At 41.8% G+C, this 15,681-nt stretch overlaps 2 protein-coding genes across 11 annotated transcripts in view; one reads left to right on the top strand and one right to left on the bottom strand.

Moving 5' to 3' along the window:
* The first annotated feature begins 3,953 nt into the window (after window positions 1-3,953).
* On the top strand, window positions 3,954-9,788 carry lrr1 (leucine rich repeat protein 1). Of its 4 annotated transcripts, none has more exons than XM_024437811.2 (5): window positions 3,954-4,231; window positions 4,579-4,896; window positions 5,598-5,696; window positions 7,449-8,176; window positions 8,314-9,788. In XM_024437811.2, the coding sequence occupies exons 2-5, from the start codon at window positions 4,714-4,716 to the stop codon at window positions 8,567-8,569; spliced, it is 1,266 nt and encodes a 421-aa protein (XP_024293579.1). In that variant the 5' UTR covers window positions 3,954-4,231; window positions 4,579-4,713; the 3' UTR covers window positions 8,570-9,788. The 4 variants fall into 4 exon arrangements, with proteins under 4 accessions (XP_024293579.1, XP_024293578.1, XP_024293577.1 ...); XM_024437810.2 differs by having other exon boundaries at window positions 3,954-4,356; XM_024437809.2 differs by having other exon boundaries at window positions 3,954-4,356; window positions 4,576-4,896.
* The window catches only part of LOC112262095 (kelch domain-containing protein 1), a 14,998-nt gene continuing 8,052 nt past the window's right edge, over window positions 8,736-15,681 (bottom strand). For 6 of the 7 annotated variants that reach the window (XR_006084588.1, XR_006084587.1, XR_006084589.1 and 3 more), the window contains 3 exons: window positions 14,051-14,103; window positions 11,138-13,830; window positions 8,736-10,972 (listed from right to left, as the gene is read on the bottom strand). Coding sequence is in view for 1 of the 7 variants with exons in the window: in XM_042330196.1 (XP_042186130.1) it covers window positions 13,695-13,830; window positions 14,051-14,103 (189 nt within the window). In the remaining 6 variants the exon portion in view is untranslated. Of the gene's footprint in view, window positions 10,973-11,137; window positions 13,831-14,050; window positions 14,104-15,681 lie in introns of those variants that run through there. The other variant, XM_042330196.1, reaches the window with a different exon arrangement.

Here is a 15,681-nt window from a genome sequence, read left to right as displayed (position 1 = left end):
AGGTTTGGTGAGTTCAGCATAGGTGTTGGAGGAGTTGAGTTGTGAATGAGAATTTACCAGTTGAAAGTGTATGGGCATTGGAATGCATTGAATAGTATATTGCTATGGTTTTTAAAAAGTAGAAATAGTATCAAAAAGATCATGCAGTCTGAAGCCGTCTGTAAGGTTATTTGATGTCTCTAGCTCAAAGGGTTTAGAGCAGGGGTGGGCAGAAGAAAAATATGAAGACTATTTTCAGTCGAATTACATAAGTGTTTAACTGTTACAAGCACACTAAAACCCTGAAAGTATTACCGCTGGTTAGTTCAGTAGCATGTGTGCGACTAATTGAATTAGTAGTTCAAAAATAAATAACTTATGTGGTTAAAGACTCATTTGTCAACCATTTACTGTGTACAACATGACATTTTTTTTATACACATAAAATATATGCAAATTCACTGTTCATTTATGTACATATTTCATGTTGATAGGAACATCCTATCTTGATAATTGAGTTTCTGTTTGTTAATCTTAGTCCACCTGTCGGGCTCGTGCAGTGGAGGCGATCTTCTTGGGCTATACTGAGCCTTGTCTCAGGGTAGTAAGCTGGTGGTCTGTTGTTATCCCTCTTGGTGTGAGTTTATATCCTGCCTGTTTGGCCCTGTCCTGGGGTATCGTCAGACGGGGCCACAGTGTCCCCTAAACCCCCCTCAGCTTCCAGTATCTATGCTGCAAAAGTCTATGTGCCGGGGGCTTGGTTCAATCTGTTATCTGGTGTAATTATCCTGTCTTATCTGGGGTCCTGTTTGAATTTAAGTATGCTCCTTCTAATTCTCTCTCTCTCCCTCCCCTCCCGGGGGACCTATCTGGGCTGATGACTCCTGGCTGTCCCCAGTCCACCTAGTCGTGCTGTTGCTCCAGTACCAACTGTTCTGCCTGTGGCTATGGAACCCTGACCTGTTCTGGACGCGCTACCTTGTCCTGGACCTGCTGTTTTCGACTCTCTCTCTCTATCGCACCTGCTGTCTTGACCTCTGAATGCTCGGCTATGAAAAGCAAACTGACATTTACTCCTGATTATTATTTGACCCTGCTAGTCATCTATAAACATCTTGAAGAGCAATCTAGCCTTAATGGCCATGTACTCTTATCTCTACCTGGCACAACCAAAAGAGGACAGGTCACCCCTCAGAGACTGGTTTCCACTCTAGGTTTCTTCCTAGGTTCCTGCCTTTCTAGGGAGCTTTTCCTAGCCACCATGCTTCTGTATCTGCATTTCTTGCTGTTTGGGGTTTTAGGGTCAGTTTCTGTATAGCACTTTGACATCTGCTGATGTTAATAAATTTGATTATGGTGCCATTTTTGGAAAAGGCTTTGCCATGGACTTGTGCATTATCTCCTGCGACCTTTTGACCCAGAATTCGGACAAACAAATTGTAATATCTCAGCACATATCAAAGTTGCAGGTTAATGTTCAATCTAGACTTGGTTTGCTCCATCGTAATCGCTCCTCTTTCACCCTAGCTGCCAAACTAACCCTGATTCAGATGACCATCCTACCCATGCTAGATTACGGAGACGTCATTTATAGATCGGCAGGTAAGGGTGCTCTCGAGCGGCTAAATGTTCTTTACCATTCGGCCATCAGATTTGCCACCAATGCTCCATATAGGACATATCACTGCATTCTATACTCCTCTGTAAACTGGTCATCTCTGTATATAGAGTCTCTGATCCACCTCGACGCAGACGAGACCATTCTGTATAGTTCTGGCCCTTCTTTAGACACTGTTAACAACCCTCCAGACGAGCTTCAATGCCATGCAACTCTCCTTCCGTGGCCTCCAATTGCTCTTAAATACAAGTAAATCTAAATGCAGGCTCTTTAACCGATCGCAACCTGCACCTGCCCCGCCCGTCCAACATCACTACTCTGGACGGTTCTGACTTAGAATATGTGGACAACTACAAATACCTAGGTGTCTGGTTAGACTGTAAACTCTCCTTCCAGACTCGCATCAAACATCTCCAATCCAAAGTTAAATCTAGAATTGGCTTCCTATTTCGCAACAAAGCATCCTTCACTCATGCTGCCAAACATACCCTTGTAAAACTGACCATCCTACCGATCCTCGACTTTGGCGATGTCATTTACAAAATAGCCTCCAAAACCCTACTCAATAAATTGGATGTAGTCTATCACAGTGCCATCCATTTTGTCACCAAAGCCCCATATACTACCCACCACTGCGACCTGTATGTTCTCGTTGGCTGGCCCTCACTTCATACTCGTCCCCAAACCCACTGGCTCCAGGTCATCTACAAGACCCTGCTAGGTAAAGTCCCCCCTTATCTCAGCTCGCTGGTCACCACAGCAACACCCACCTGTAGCACGTGCTCCAGCTCTCTGCTCACCCTCAAAGCCAATTCCTCCTTTGGCCGCCCCTCCTTCGAGTTCTCTGCTGCCAATGACTGGAACAAACTACAAAAATCTCTGAAACTGGAAACACTTATCTCCCTCACTAGCTTTAAGCACCAGCTGTCAGAGCAGCGCACAGATTACTGCACCTGTACATAGCCCATCTATAATTTAGCCCAAACAACTACCTCTCCCCCTACTGTATTTATTTATTTTGCTCCTTTGCACCCCATTATTTCTATCTCTACTTTGCACATTCTTCCACTGCAAATCTATCATTCCAGTGTTTTACTTGCTATATTGTATTTACTTCACCACCATGGCCCTTTTTTTGACTTTACCTCCCTTATCTCACCTCATTTGCTCACATTGTATATAGACATATTTTTCTACTGTATTATTGACTGTATGTTTGTTTTTACTCCATGTATAACTGTTGTTGTATGTGTCGAACTACTTTGCTTTATCTTGGCCAGGTCGCAAATGTAAATGAGAACTTGTTCTCAACTTGCCTACCTGCTAAAATAAAGGTGAAATAAATAAATAAAAATACCTGTTGCAAGATCCACTAGTTTATGCTTATTTACAAAACCATCTTAGGCCTCACTCCCTCCTATCTGAGATATCTACTGCAGCCCTCATCCTCCACATACAACACCTGTTCTGTCAGTCACATTCTGTTAAATGTCTCCAAAGTGCACACATCCCAGGGTCGCTCCTCTTTTCAGTTTGCTGCAGCTAGCGACTGGAACGGGCTGCAAAAAACACTCACTGTCCAGTTTTATCTCCATCTCTTCGTTCAAAGACCCAATCATGGACACTCTTACTGACAGTTGTGTCGGCTTCACGTGATGTATTGTCTACCTTCTTGCCCTTTATGCTGTTGTCTGTTCCCGGTAATGTTTACCATGTTTTGTGCCGCTACCATGCTGTGTTATGTGTTGCTGCCATACTATGTTGTCTTAAGTGCCTCTTTATCTAATGATGTGTGTTTTTGTCCTATATTTTTAATCCCAGACCCCGTCCCTGCAGGAGGCCTTTTGCCTTCTGGTAGACCTTCATTGTAAATAAGAATTTGTTCTTAACTGACTTGCCTAGTTATATTTATTTAAACCTTAATTTTTATTTTTAAGTTAATGGTAAAGCCTACAGACATGAAACAAAGTGCACTGTGCTTCTGATATTCTGAATAATTTGGTATGCTCCCTTTATCTCTAAAAGCAATGTTTACACACTAACACCCTAGTCAGTTTGAGAGAAACACCTCTGGTGGGAAAATGAGGATTTGAGAATATTCACATTAAATCTGCCGACAATTGGATGGAAATCTAGCTATTGAAAGCAATTATGGTGTTATTTTCTACACAGAAGATCATACACAATTATTGTCTGGCCTGGTTGCATTTGAGACTTCACTGTTGATCATCCGAAAGAAGCGCCATTCAACCAATTTAATGGCATTCATACCGCTCATTACTTTTATTTAGACATTTCACAGAATGTTGAGAACCGGAGGTAGGTGCTAAGAAAAAAAATGTCATGGCTTAAAATGGTTCTAGGTTTTGTCAGATTTGACTTTGTAGCAGGTTAGGAGAATTAGATTACGGTTAAGAAAGGGGTTAGGTTAAAATCAAATTCACAACAACAACAAAAAAATCGACTTTTTGGCGTTAATAATTTGACAAAAGCTGCACCCTTCTTGCCACAACCAAAGAAAATATTCTCAAACAAAATCACGTCTGCGCATGTGTACGTTTATCAGTCCTCTTCGCGCGTTCGATCCTCTGGGTAGCTACGTTTCCTTGTTGTTCTTTGGGTCCATGTTGACAGGTTAGTTTGCATGCTAGAGAGAACTTGCATGATTTTTTTTTGTCAACTCTTGTATTCCATAACGGTCCGGTAAAGCGTTTGAAACATTTCGTTAGTTCTGTTGTCATAACTTGCAGTTTGCCAACGTAAGTGTATATTATGCTGTGCTACCTTTTTTTAGCAACTAACCTAGTCAGCTATCTAACTATGTTCGTTGTCTGGCTGAGTGTGCCAGCAGATAACAGATGTCCTTGTATTTGACTTAGCTACAAACTAGCTATAAAAACTCCTAAGGTTGAGACATCTTGCTAGCAAAGTAACTTAGTGGCGTGACAAGGGCTAACGTTACCTTTTTTTTATGCCAGCAGGTTGTGTTAAACGAAAATCATACATGGGATCAAACTGCCCGTTTGGTTTGGAAAAACTTTTTTGAACACATTCATTTATTGGGATATATTTACAGAACTAACACAGGTCACGCATTTATTTATACACCTCGAGCAATGAAGCTTCAGTGCGACGTCGAAGTCGTGAACCGGATGCTTCCCACGTATGGGATGAAAAACAGAGGAAAGGGAGCAAGGTCTGTGCTGTCTATTGGAAGACATGTGGACAAGACCACACAACGCCACAACATTTATCTAATGATCTGTACAGCAAAGGATAGGACAGGGACGAAATATAAGGTTAGTATCTAGCTATTTGTTTATTTAACTACTTGGCTAGTTGTCTAGCTATATATTCTATGTTTTACAGGTATACCCCAAGTACACAGAATGAATCATCCAACTTCTTGACATTTTTAATTGGTATAGCTACTTTTCAAATGTATGATGACTTCATTGTGGAATGAATGAGTTGCATTTGATTGAAATCCATTATCTCAGATAACTTTGAGGAAAATTAACAAGGGTTGTGCTAAACTATTTGGGGTATTTTTTTTCCTTCGTCCACTGTTGATATTAGGTCAGGAAATTGCCAGGGACCTCAAGATACGATATTATCACGATACTTTGGTGCCGAAATCACATGTATTGCAATTCGATATTGCTCACCATATGTCTGCTGCAGAGGGACAAGAGAGCCATGAGAATGAGTATTGATCAGTCATGGAAATAAAAGTGCTTAAAACGAATTGGCTCCCTATTTAAAAAGAAAAAAGAAGAAGCTGGAGAACAAGCTATGAATGACAAATACTGGAGTTTTGGTGCAGATACAACATGATAAAAGGGCCTAAATATAGTTTGTGGATTTTCCCTTTTAATGGACATTAATAGTGTGTGGTCTTGCATGAACGAGTCACCAGAAATGCTAGGTAACGAATCCACCATCACTTTGTTTTTTGTTCCATGTCTTACTCTAATGTGTGTACCTACTTCCTCTACAGCTAAAAGAAAACATTGAAACATTCTTCACCAGGTTTGTTGAGGAGGGCAAAGCCACTGTGAGACTGAAGGAGCCCGCTGTTGACATCTGCTTGAGCAAGGTATGGCTCTAGACATTTTTGTATGGCGGAATCTGATCTCCAATGAAAAAGGAGAATTTAAAAAATATTTAATTTGGCCTTCAGGTTCATATGCTACTTACATTTCTGCTGGAAAAGTAGACCGCTTACACTGAAATAAATCATTTTAGGGCGTGCATATTAAACAGTTAACATGACCCAACATATAGAATGTTGCATTGCTGTATCCTCCCAGCCCTAATTAGGATTTTCAATCATCTCCGATGCTTAAAAGAATCATTGCATAATACACTGAGTGTACAAAACATTAGGGACACCTTCCTAATATTGAGTTGCACCCCCTTTTGCCCTCAGAACAGCCTCAATTCGTCAGGCCATGGACTCTACAAGGTGTCGAAAGCGTTCCACAGGGATGTTGGCCCATGTTGACTCCAATGCTTTCCACACTTGTCAAGTTGGCTGGATGTCCTTTGCGTGGTGGCCTATTCTTGATACACACGAGAAACTGTTGAGTGTGAAAAACCCAGCATCATTGCAGTTCTTGACACTCAAATTGGTGCGCCTGGCACTTACCCAGCTCAAAGGCACTTAAATATTTTGTCTTGCCCACCCTCTGAATTGACAACATACACAATCTTGTCTCAAGGCTTTAAAAATCGTTCTTTAAAATGTCTCCTTCCCTTCATCTACATTGATTTAAGTGGATTTAACAAGTGACATCAATCCATAACTTTCGCCTGGATTCACCTGGTCAGTCTGTCATGGAAAGAGCAGTTGTTCCTAATGTTTTGTACACTCCGTGTGTATCTTAGTCTGATATTTATGCATTAGCCAGACTTGTCTGAATGTGGGGAGCATGGTCTGTAAATGAGCAGCTGTTTCTCCTAAAGGGTGACAATGGCTCTAGGCTGTATTAGGGCAGTGTTGACCTTTCCCCTAGATCTTGAAACAAATTTTCAACCCATCACACACACACACACACAGGCTGTGGTGCGTACAGCTATGGTGATACACAAATGGAACCAGGCTAGCATTGTGAGAAGGACTCACTAGGCAATCCTTTGTGTGACTTATGTTAATAACATCTCGTGTGTATTATAATCTTTTTGTAATTAAATGTTTCATCTTGTGCTAGCACAACTAAGACCAAAGATATCTGTGTCAGAGGAACAAATGTAGGCCTAATACAATATGATGAAATCCGTGGGTTGTTAGTTACATTATAAACTGGATGGTTCGAGCCCTGAATGCTGATTTGGCTGACAGCCATGGTATATCAGACTGTATACCACGTGTATGACAAAAGTTATTTTTACTGCTCTAATTACATTGGTAAACAGTTTATAATAGCAATAAGGCTTGGCCTATAATAAAACACGTAAAAATGCATAATTAAGCAATAAGGCATGAGGGGTGTGGTATATGGCCAATATACCATGGCTAAGAGCTGTGTCCAGGCACTCCGCGATGTGTCATGCATAAGAACAGCCCTTAGCCGTGGTATATTGGCCATATACCACACCCCCTCATGCCTTATTGCTTAATTATGCATTTTACGTGTCTTATTATAGGCCAAGCACTTTTCCCACCATCGTGAATGTTTCTCACTCTGAAGGATAGATAGCAAATGTGTCAACTTGTTTGATATGGAGGGATTTATAAATAAATGCAATCCCTCTCATGTAACGCTCAAATAGTTTGATAGCAGGTACTATAAGAGCTGTTGTATTGACTGTTAACCACTAGTGACATCGGTCTTCTTTTGAGTTTCAGGCTGATGCTAACAGCTTGAAGAACTTCCTCTCGGCTGCTCAGTTGGCTCACAGAGGAAATGACATGGACAGCCTGCCTCTCTCTACACTGACGCCCGTCCGAGCCAGGGATGTGGAGAAGCCCAAGAAGAAGCTGACTATTGTATCCAAGAAAGACTATCCATTGACCTCCAATTTTCCCTACTCATTAGAGCAGCTCCAGGTGTCCTACTGCAAGCTCTCACGGGTGGACATGCGAATGCTCTCCCTCAAGGCACTGCGCAGACTGGACCTCAGTAATAACAACATAAAAAAACTTCCTGACACTATCGGTGACCTGGGCTGCCTGGCTGAGCTTATTCTCCACAACAACCACTTAGAGGCCTTTAGTGAAGCCCTCTGCCTGTCCAGCCTCCAGCGCACACTTCAACACCTCGACCTGAGTCAGAACCGCCTGCAGGCCCTGCCGCCTCACTTCTGCCAGCTGCGAGAGCTGATCAACCTCAAGATGGACAACAACGGACTGATGTGGCTGCCTTTTCGCATCAGCCATCTCTCTAAGCTGCGCTTTTTGTCAGCTGCACACAACCAGCTGGCCCTGCTGCCAGGGGACTTCCGAAAGTTAAATCTGGAGAACCTGGACCTGTTTGGTAATCCGTTCGCCCATCCCAACCCCCTGGACCACACCATCCAGCTCACCTTCCCCCTGACACTGCAGGAGATGGCCGCCAGGGCTGTGGCCAACCTCAGGTTAGTCCAATTATTCCTTTCAACATTTCACCCATTTACGTGCTTTTACCTTGTTTGTAAGTTTAAACATGTAGTATCACATAAAGTTTTATAGCAATATTTGAGCCTAAGTTATGTTTTGTGTTTACGCCACATAGAATCCCGTACGGGCCTCATCTCATCCCTGCCCACCTTTGTCAAGACCTGGAGGTTGCCAAGACCTGTGACTGTGGCTGTACCTGTGTGAACTACTACATCAAAACAGCAGTCAGCATGAATCTGCATCTGGTGTCTCACACTGTGGTTTTGGTAGATGACATGGGAGGAACAGATGCACCGGTGCAGCATCACTTTTGCTCCCTATCATGTTACTCTGAGTTTCTAGACCAATGCCTTCAGCGAGGCCTGAGATGATTTAAGTCCCTCAACTGTTCCATGGCAATCAGTACCGTAGCTAGGTTTCCTTCCATCCAATTTGCGACAGATTTTCATTTAGAATATTCTTAAATCTGCATTTAAAAAAAAAAGATGCTTGTTTTCCCACCAGAGATGTTTCCATCAAATTGACTTTTTTTGCGGATAAATGCTGTGTGATGACGTAGTGCACGTAAAAATAACTTTTAATTGTTAAATCCCATGTACAGAATGTGAAAACACAAGTTAAATGGGTTTCCATCGTATTGTCAAGTCTACTGATGGGTTTTGTCACAAATGTTGCGTTACACAGTAAATGTACCCACTCTGGTCTTGGCACGTGCTCTCTAGCCAACAGCTCACACACACAGTGCAGGTAGGCTACCTACATGATGAGATTTTATTATGGAGCAGAGTGATATTATTTGTCAAATGGCAGCCAAGCATCGATCATCATGTCACCAGAATAAGACCGTCAATACTTCAAGCTCAACACTGTGCTCTTTCACCACCCTATGAAGTTCATAAGTTAGTTCATCTGTAGCTTAATAAATGCATGGTTTCCCGAGTTGTAGTGGGAGGAACACACAAAATATCATCACGTGACTCCCAAGTTTACTTCGATGTGATGGTTATTGTATCAATATTTGCACATAAAGGCGTTTCCACTGTAGTTTCTCACATAATTAATTTTAGACACAAAAAGATCCCACCATGTCAAACAAATAATTGGTATTTATAGAATTGTAACGGCATTTCCTGTTTCCATCAGCCCAGTTGTAACCTTTTCCCATGCATTAGGTAATTAATCCGCATGAAATGGTCGGATGGAAACGTGGTTAATGCTTTTGGTATTATTCTGAAGGCAATGGTGACCAGCCAGTGTAGGGCAATGGTGACCAGCCAGTGTAGACTGTAATGTAAAGGGCAGTATGAACTCTTTGGTCATTGGACCTAACACGCATCTCAGAACTTCTTATGTAACCACTGATTGGACATGTGCTGATGTTCAGACATTTTGTATTCAAGTGTGTTTCACCATCAGTGGTACAGATTGAGAAACCTAAAATGACAATTAGTAGTTTATATCTGTTTAAACAATGTGTGTTTGTGTATATAAACATTTTTACATGTTTGTGGAATTCAAAAAAATTTTGATTTATTTTTTACTGTATTGGTACAAGTTTGAAAGGAAATTAAAGAAACTATCCATATCTATCATTGTCTCAATTAGTTTCTGAAGGTTTAAAATGATATTTGTCTTCTGTTTCCATTTTTAAACCTTTATTTAACTAGGCAAGTCAGTTAAGAACAAATTATTATTTTCAATGATGGCCTAGGGGGGTTAAATTCCTTGTTCAGGGGCAGAATGCCATTTTTTTAACCTTGTCAGCTCAGGGATTCTGGCAACCTTTCGGTTACTAGTCCAACGCTCTAACCACTAGGCTACCTGCCTCCCCAGGTAGCTCCATCTTGTAGTAGTACACAATGTACCAAAACAATTGTTTAAAATGTTAGTATTTGTGGTGTGACTAATGCATCCTTTATGTCAAGCAGTCTTGAACCTCGTGGCATGGTCTGAGTACAGCATTTTACAATTGTTGAATCGTCGCTCAAATGGTGAGCTTCTCCACACCCTCAACACGTAGGCCTAATAGCAAATGGTAAGTATAAAACTAATTATAAATTGGGTGGGTACTCCACTGAATGCTGATTGGCATATACACCGGTATATGGGCTTTATTGCTTAAACATACTAAACGTAAACTTTCCCCCCTTTTGTAGAAAGAAGTAAGTATATGGGAAATAACTTATTAAAATAGTTTCAAAAGGAGATCTCTGAAATTGATACATGGGAGTCTTACTGATTCACTTATTCAGATAAACCTTTTTAAATACTTTTTTTCCTATTGCCCTCAATTGTATAAAAGGATTTTAGGTTTTCACGCAAGACCTCAACGAATTGAATTAGCAACAAACTTCATATAGTATCTTTGTGACGGAGCAAGTTCCTTGACAGGAGACTCAGTCCAGGTCATAGATAAAGGAGTTTTGAAAAACGAAACCAGCAGATGTAGTATGATCACAAATGACCACCTCTTGTCCATGCTGGTTGATTTCTGTCAGCAGTACTTGCTGTGGTCTCATATTACAGTCCTGAAAGGTCTGCTCAGCAGGCAGGTCATCTTCCTCCTGAGACTGAGCCACCTCCACATGCTCACTGAATTGCACAGTCTTCTGTTTATCCTTAGTTGGAGCTTGACTTTCAACTATCTCTTCGATCTTGGGGGATGAGCAGTCTTTGGCCTGGTCACTGTTGTCAAGATTGGATGGGATGACCATTGCTGCAGTGTTAGATGGGTCATCTATTCTCTCGCTCAGGGATGATGGGTCTGTTTCCACCTAAAAGAAAAGTAGTTGTCACAGTGGATGTTGGGGTTAGTAACAGCACTGATGAACAGAAGCCTAACGGTTCAACAACAACAGGGTCAGCTTTTGCTAGACATACACTATAATAGTACATTTTTCTTCTACTGAATGAATGTTAACCTAAAGATGATGGCTCACCTCATCATGTAAATTGTCATCTGACTGTCCCTCATTCTGGTCAGTGCACCCAGTCTTGCCATCAAACTCAGTGGGCTCTGAAGCTTTAGCTTGGTGTGATTCACCACTTTTCAGTTTGTGTTGCTTGTCCTCCTCAATGTCACCAGACTGTTCAGAAAACTCCATCTTGTCTTCCAGGACTGAGATTAGTTGATTTTCAGACCGGAGTGATGTGGCATTTCCAGAGTGAACGTCTTCTGAGATGTCCCCTTCATTGCAACCACTGTAGTTGGGGGTATCTTCAATGCCACGTCCTCTGTGGTCGGGGGTATCTTCTTTGCCACGTCCATTGTGGTCGGGGGTATCTTCTTTGCCACGTCTGTTGTGGTCGGGGTATCTTCTTTGCCACGTCCTCTGTGGTCGGGGGTATCTTCTTTGCCGTTGTGGTCGGGGGTATCTTCTTTTCCACGTCCGTTGTGGTCGGGGTATCTTCTTTGCCACGTCTGTTGTGGTCGGGGGTATCTTCTTTGCCACGTCCTCTGTGGTCGGGGGTATCTTCTTTGCCGTTGTGGTCGGGGGTATCTTCTTTTCCACGTCCGTTGTGGTCGGGGGTATCTTCTTTGCCACGTCCGTTGTGGTCGGGGGTATCCTCTTTGCCACGTGTTGCGTCTTCCGACTGCGCTGCGCTTACACAACTATTCTCAAAATCCTCTTCACCATCATCATTGACAAGCTGCCGGCCAGACACTTCAGCGACTGTTGGCTCCTTCAGAGGTAGAACAGGTAATGTAACAACCAGTTGTTTCTTTTGCTTGTTGAACTTTGCCTCTCCCTTGTTTTCATCTACTGGATATGCCATCGGCACCTCTAGTCTGTAAGCTGGTTTCTTGGATTCCAAACTAACAAGTCTTTCAGTCACATCTAGATCAGCATCCGCAACAGATCTAAGCAAAGGCAAATCAATAGTGATGACAATCTCTTTAGGGCGTGGGCTCTGAGCTGAATCTCTTGAACACCTGAAATCTTGCAAATCAATGAATGATCTGTATTTTAGAGTGTAATGTGGTTTTGTTGGCTTCTTGGGTGAATTGACATTTTGTTGTCTCTGGCTGATCTGGGTGTCGGACTGAATCTCGGCCTTCGGTATAGGGCTCTCCTTTTGATTTGTTGCCGTATCTGGTTGCTTTTCGTCGGGGTAGGGGAACGAGAGATGATTGTCAAGTGGTGAAGGTTTTTCCTTGGCAGGTTGACCAGGTAAGGGCTTGCGCATGACGGCAGCGTGTGGTGTCCCTTTGTATTTGATTTTCAAAACTCTTACATTGTTTTTGTCTAGCTTCACTTTGCCCCCCTTCTCGACAGCCTCAACAGCAGTGTTGTCAACCATTTCCATAAATCTTGGGTTGTTTCCAGCCATGTGAATAGTGTCTGGATGAAACACAACATCATAGATTGTGTACTTATTCCCCTTTGCATCCCTGTCTGGCGTTCCAGGTGTCAAGCTGTGGGGAAGTGACCAATGCTGCCCTACTCTGCCAGCCTCGTCTACCCTCCTAAACTCAGGTTTACGAATCATGTCATTGCTGCAGACATTGATGAAGCACTTCTGCCTACCGTCCATACTCGTCTTCAGGGCTCGGTAAGGTTTGGGGTGGACAAATTGAATGTCCACGCCCCTCTCTTGTTCTAACAACTTGATTTCTTCCTCATATTTCTTCTTGTTCTCTGGCTTTGATATTTCCTCTGCGTATTCGTGCAGCATCTTTCTGAATTCCTCATTTTGAAAAGCCTTGGTAAAGCGGCCCATTTCATCCGGTGTCATATTCAGGTCCTTGAGTTTGGAACCGAACTCCATATTGGTGCGAGAAGCTAACTTGGCTACTGTAGCCACAAAGTCTTTTCACTCTTGTAGCTAGCTTTGATATCCCAGCACAAAACTACAACTTTACTACAATGATTTTAAGGTGTTACACGAAATATGAACAGATATTATACAGCAAATCATTCGCAACCTGCCAAAAGTAAAGTTTCTCAGTACTTTTGAGTTGTTTGTAGACTAGGTTACCAAGGAGTTGTGGCGTAAACGCAGGAGCAAGCTGCCGAGTGTCTTGTGTGTTGACGAAACCATGGCAACAAGGCAGCGCAGCAGCCAGGTACTGGAGAGGGCTCGTCCACTCGCGTGGCGTTTGTGTAATAGCCATAATACAACTTTAACGAATTTACATTTTTATGACTGTCTTCAAAAGTTTTTTATATAATGTTGTTATTATAAAGTGGTGGCCAAAGCAAAGTTGTAGTTGTAAAAATTATGATATCAAACATTACAACAGTCTTGTTTGCAGGCAGAAAACACACCCATTCACAGTCATAATATAAAATAAACTGTAAAACATAAAAAAATATATATGGATACATAATGATAATTAACTACAATCTTCTGGAAGATAAATCTTCCCACATACCCTGCAGGCCTTATCAACAGTAATACGTGGAACATAGAGTATGAACTATGAACTCTGTATTATCAATTTACTGTAGTCTACTATTGATAATTTCCCACTAATATTTACATATGAAAATGCTATATTTTCCTAGATGTCCGAAAAAAGGACATTATCCTCTGTACAGCTGGCAGTAGTTTTGGGGGCATACATGGAAGCTGTTTTTGAAGCAGTTTGTAGTTCTTCACATTCTTGGCTATGTAATCCTCACATATCCTGTGGGGGAAAAAAATGTTTTAAAGAACAGTGAAAGTGTCGGCTAAGAGGGCAGGGCACTGCATGCATTTGGAAGATGTAGTTTAGTATACTAATCTTTCACTACGTTATAGCATCCATGTAATGTCAAACAGTCAACATGATTTCCAAAATATCAAAGTGTGTTCTAGCTGAGACAGATTCTCCCTCATTGAACAAATGATCATAATTGATTAGTTACCGAAGGAGGTGGTAGGGCTGGATCTGGAAAACAAGTACATCATTGCAGTGACCCTAAAGAAAGGTGATTGTAAAAAAAAACGTGAATTGTGTCATAAACAATTCTTTATATACCCCACCACAACAGCTCATTGTAAAGGTGTTCCATAATTCATCATCCATATGGTCCATAATCCATATGTTCCATAATTCATAATCCATATGTTCCATAATTCATAATCCATATGTTCCATAATTCATAATCCATATGTTCCATAATTCATAATCTATATGTTCCATAATTCATACTCCATATGTTCCATAATTCATATTCCATATGTTCCATAATTCATAATCCATATGTTCCATAATTCATAATCCATATGTTCCATAATTCATAATCCATATGTTCCATAATTCATAATCCATATGTTCCATAATTCATAATCCATATGTTCCATAATTCATAATCCATATGTTCCATAACTCATAATCCATATGTTCCATAATTCATACTCCATATGTTCCATAATTCATCATAAATGAATGCTGTATGGACCCTTTCTGTTTATGAATTTGAATAATATATGCTTTAACATAATACCAGGCAATCTCCTTCCTGTCAGAAATGGTAAAATCATCCCAATGACGAAGGTGCATAAAGATGGAAGAATTCAGATACACTACATGACCAAAGGTATGTGGACACTTGCTCGTCAAACATCTCATTCCAAAATCATGAGCATTAAAATGGAGTTGGTTCCCTGCTTTGCTATAACAGCGTCCAGTCTTCTGGGAAGGCTTTACACTAGATGTTGGAGCATTGCTGCAGGGACTTGCTTCCATTCAGTTACAAGAGCATTACTGAGGTTGGGCACTGATGTTGGGCGATTAAGCCTGGCTCGCAGTCGGCCCAAAGGAGTTCGATGGGGTTGAGGTCAGGGCTCTGTGCAGGCCAGTCAAGTTCCTCCACACCGATCTCGACAAACCATTTCTGTATGGACCCCGCTTTGTGCACAAGGACATTGTCATGATGAAACAGCAAAGGCCCTTCCCCAAATTCTTGCCACAAAGTTGAAAGTACAGAATTGTCCAGAATTTCATTGTATGCTGTAGCATTAAGATTTCCCTTCGCTGGATCTAAGGGTCCTAGCCCAATCCATGGAAAACATCCCCAGACCATTATTCCTCCTCCACCAAACTTTACAGTTAGCACTATGCATTGGGGCAGGTAGCGTTCTCCTGGCATCCGCCAAACCCAGATTTTTCTGTCGGACTGCCACATGGTGAAGCGTGACTCATCACTCCAGAGATCTCTTTTCCACTCCAGGCGCTTCAGCACTCGGTGGTCCCGTTCTGGGAGCTTGTGTGTCCTATCACTTCGCGGCTGAGCCGTTGTTGCTTCAAGACATTTCCACTTGACAATAACTTCATATAAAGTTGACCAGGGAAGCTCTAGCAGGGCAGAAATTTGATGAACTGACTTGTTGGAAAGGTGGCATCCTATGACAGTGCAAAGTTGAAAGTCACTGAGCTCTTCAATAAGGCCATTCTACTGCCAATGTTTGTCTATGGAGATTGCATGGCTGTGTGCTCGATTTTATACACCTGTCAGCAACGGGTGTGACTGAAATAGCCGAATCCACTAATTTG

The sequence above is a fragment of the Oncorhynchus tshawytscha genome, linkage group LG11 (assembly GCF_018296145.1).
Source record: "Oncorhynchus tshawytscha isolate Ot180627B linkage group LG11, Otsh_v2.0, whole genome shotgun sequence".
NCBI classification, from domain to species: domain Eukaryota; kingdom Metazoa; phylum Chordata; class Actinopteri; order Salmoniformes; family Salmonidae; genus Oncorhynchus; species Oncorhynchus tshawytscha.
Note: the sequence above shows the minus strand (reverse complement) of the source record. Positions and strands in the feature narration are given on the sequence as shown.

What these genes read in the sequence shown, in the direction of transcription:
- lrr1 (XM_024437811.2), top strand. Translation starts at nt 4,714, where the DNA reads ATGAAGCTTCAGTGCGACGTCGAAGTCGTGAACCGGATGCTTCCCACG. An exon ending in GGACAGGGACGAAATATAAG is followed by an intron (nt 4,897 to 5,597) that starts GTTAGTATCTAG and finishes CTTCCTCTACAG; the next exon opens with CTAAAAGAAAACATTGAAAC. An exon ending in AGGGCTGTGGCCAACCTCAG is followed by an intron (nt 8,177 to 8,313) that starts GTTAGTCCAATT and finishes TACGCCACATAG; the next exon opens with AATCCCGTACGGGCCTCATC.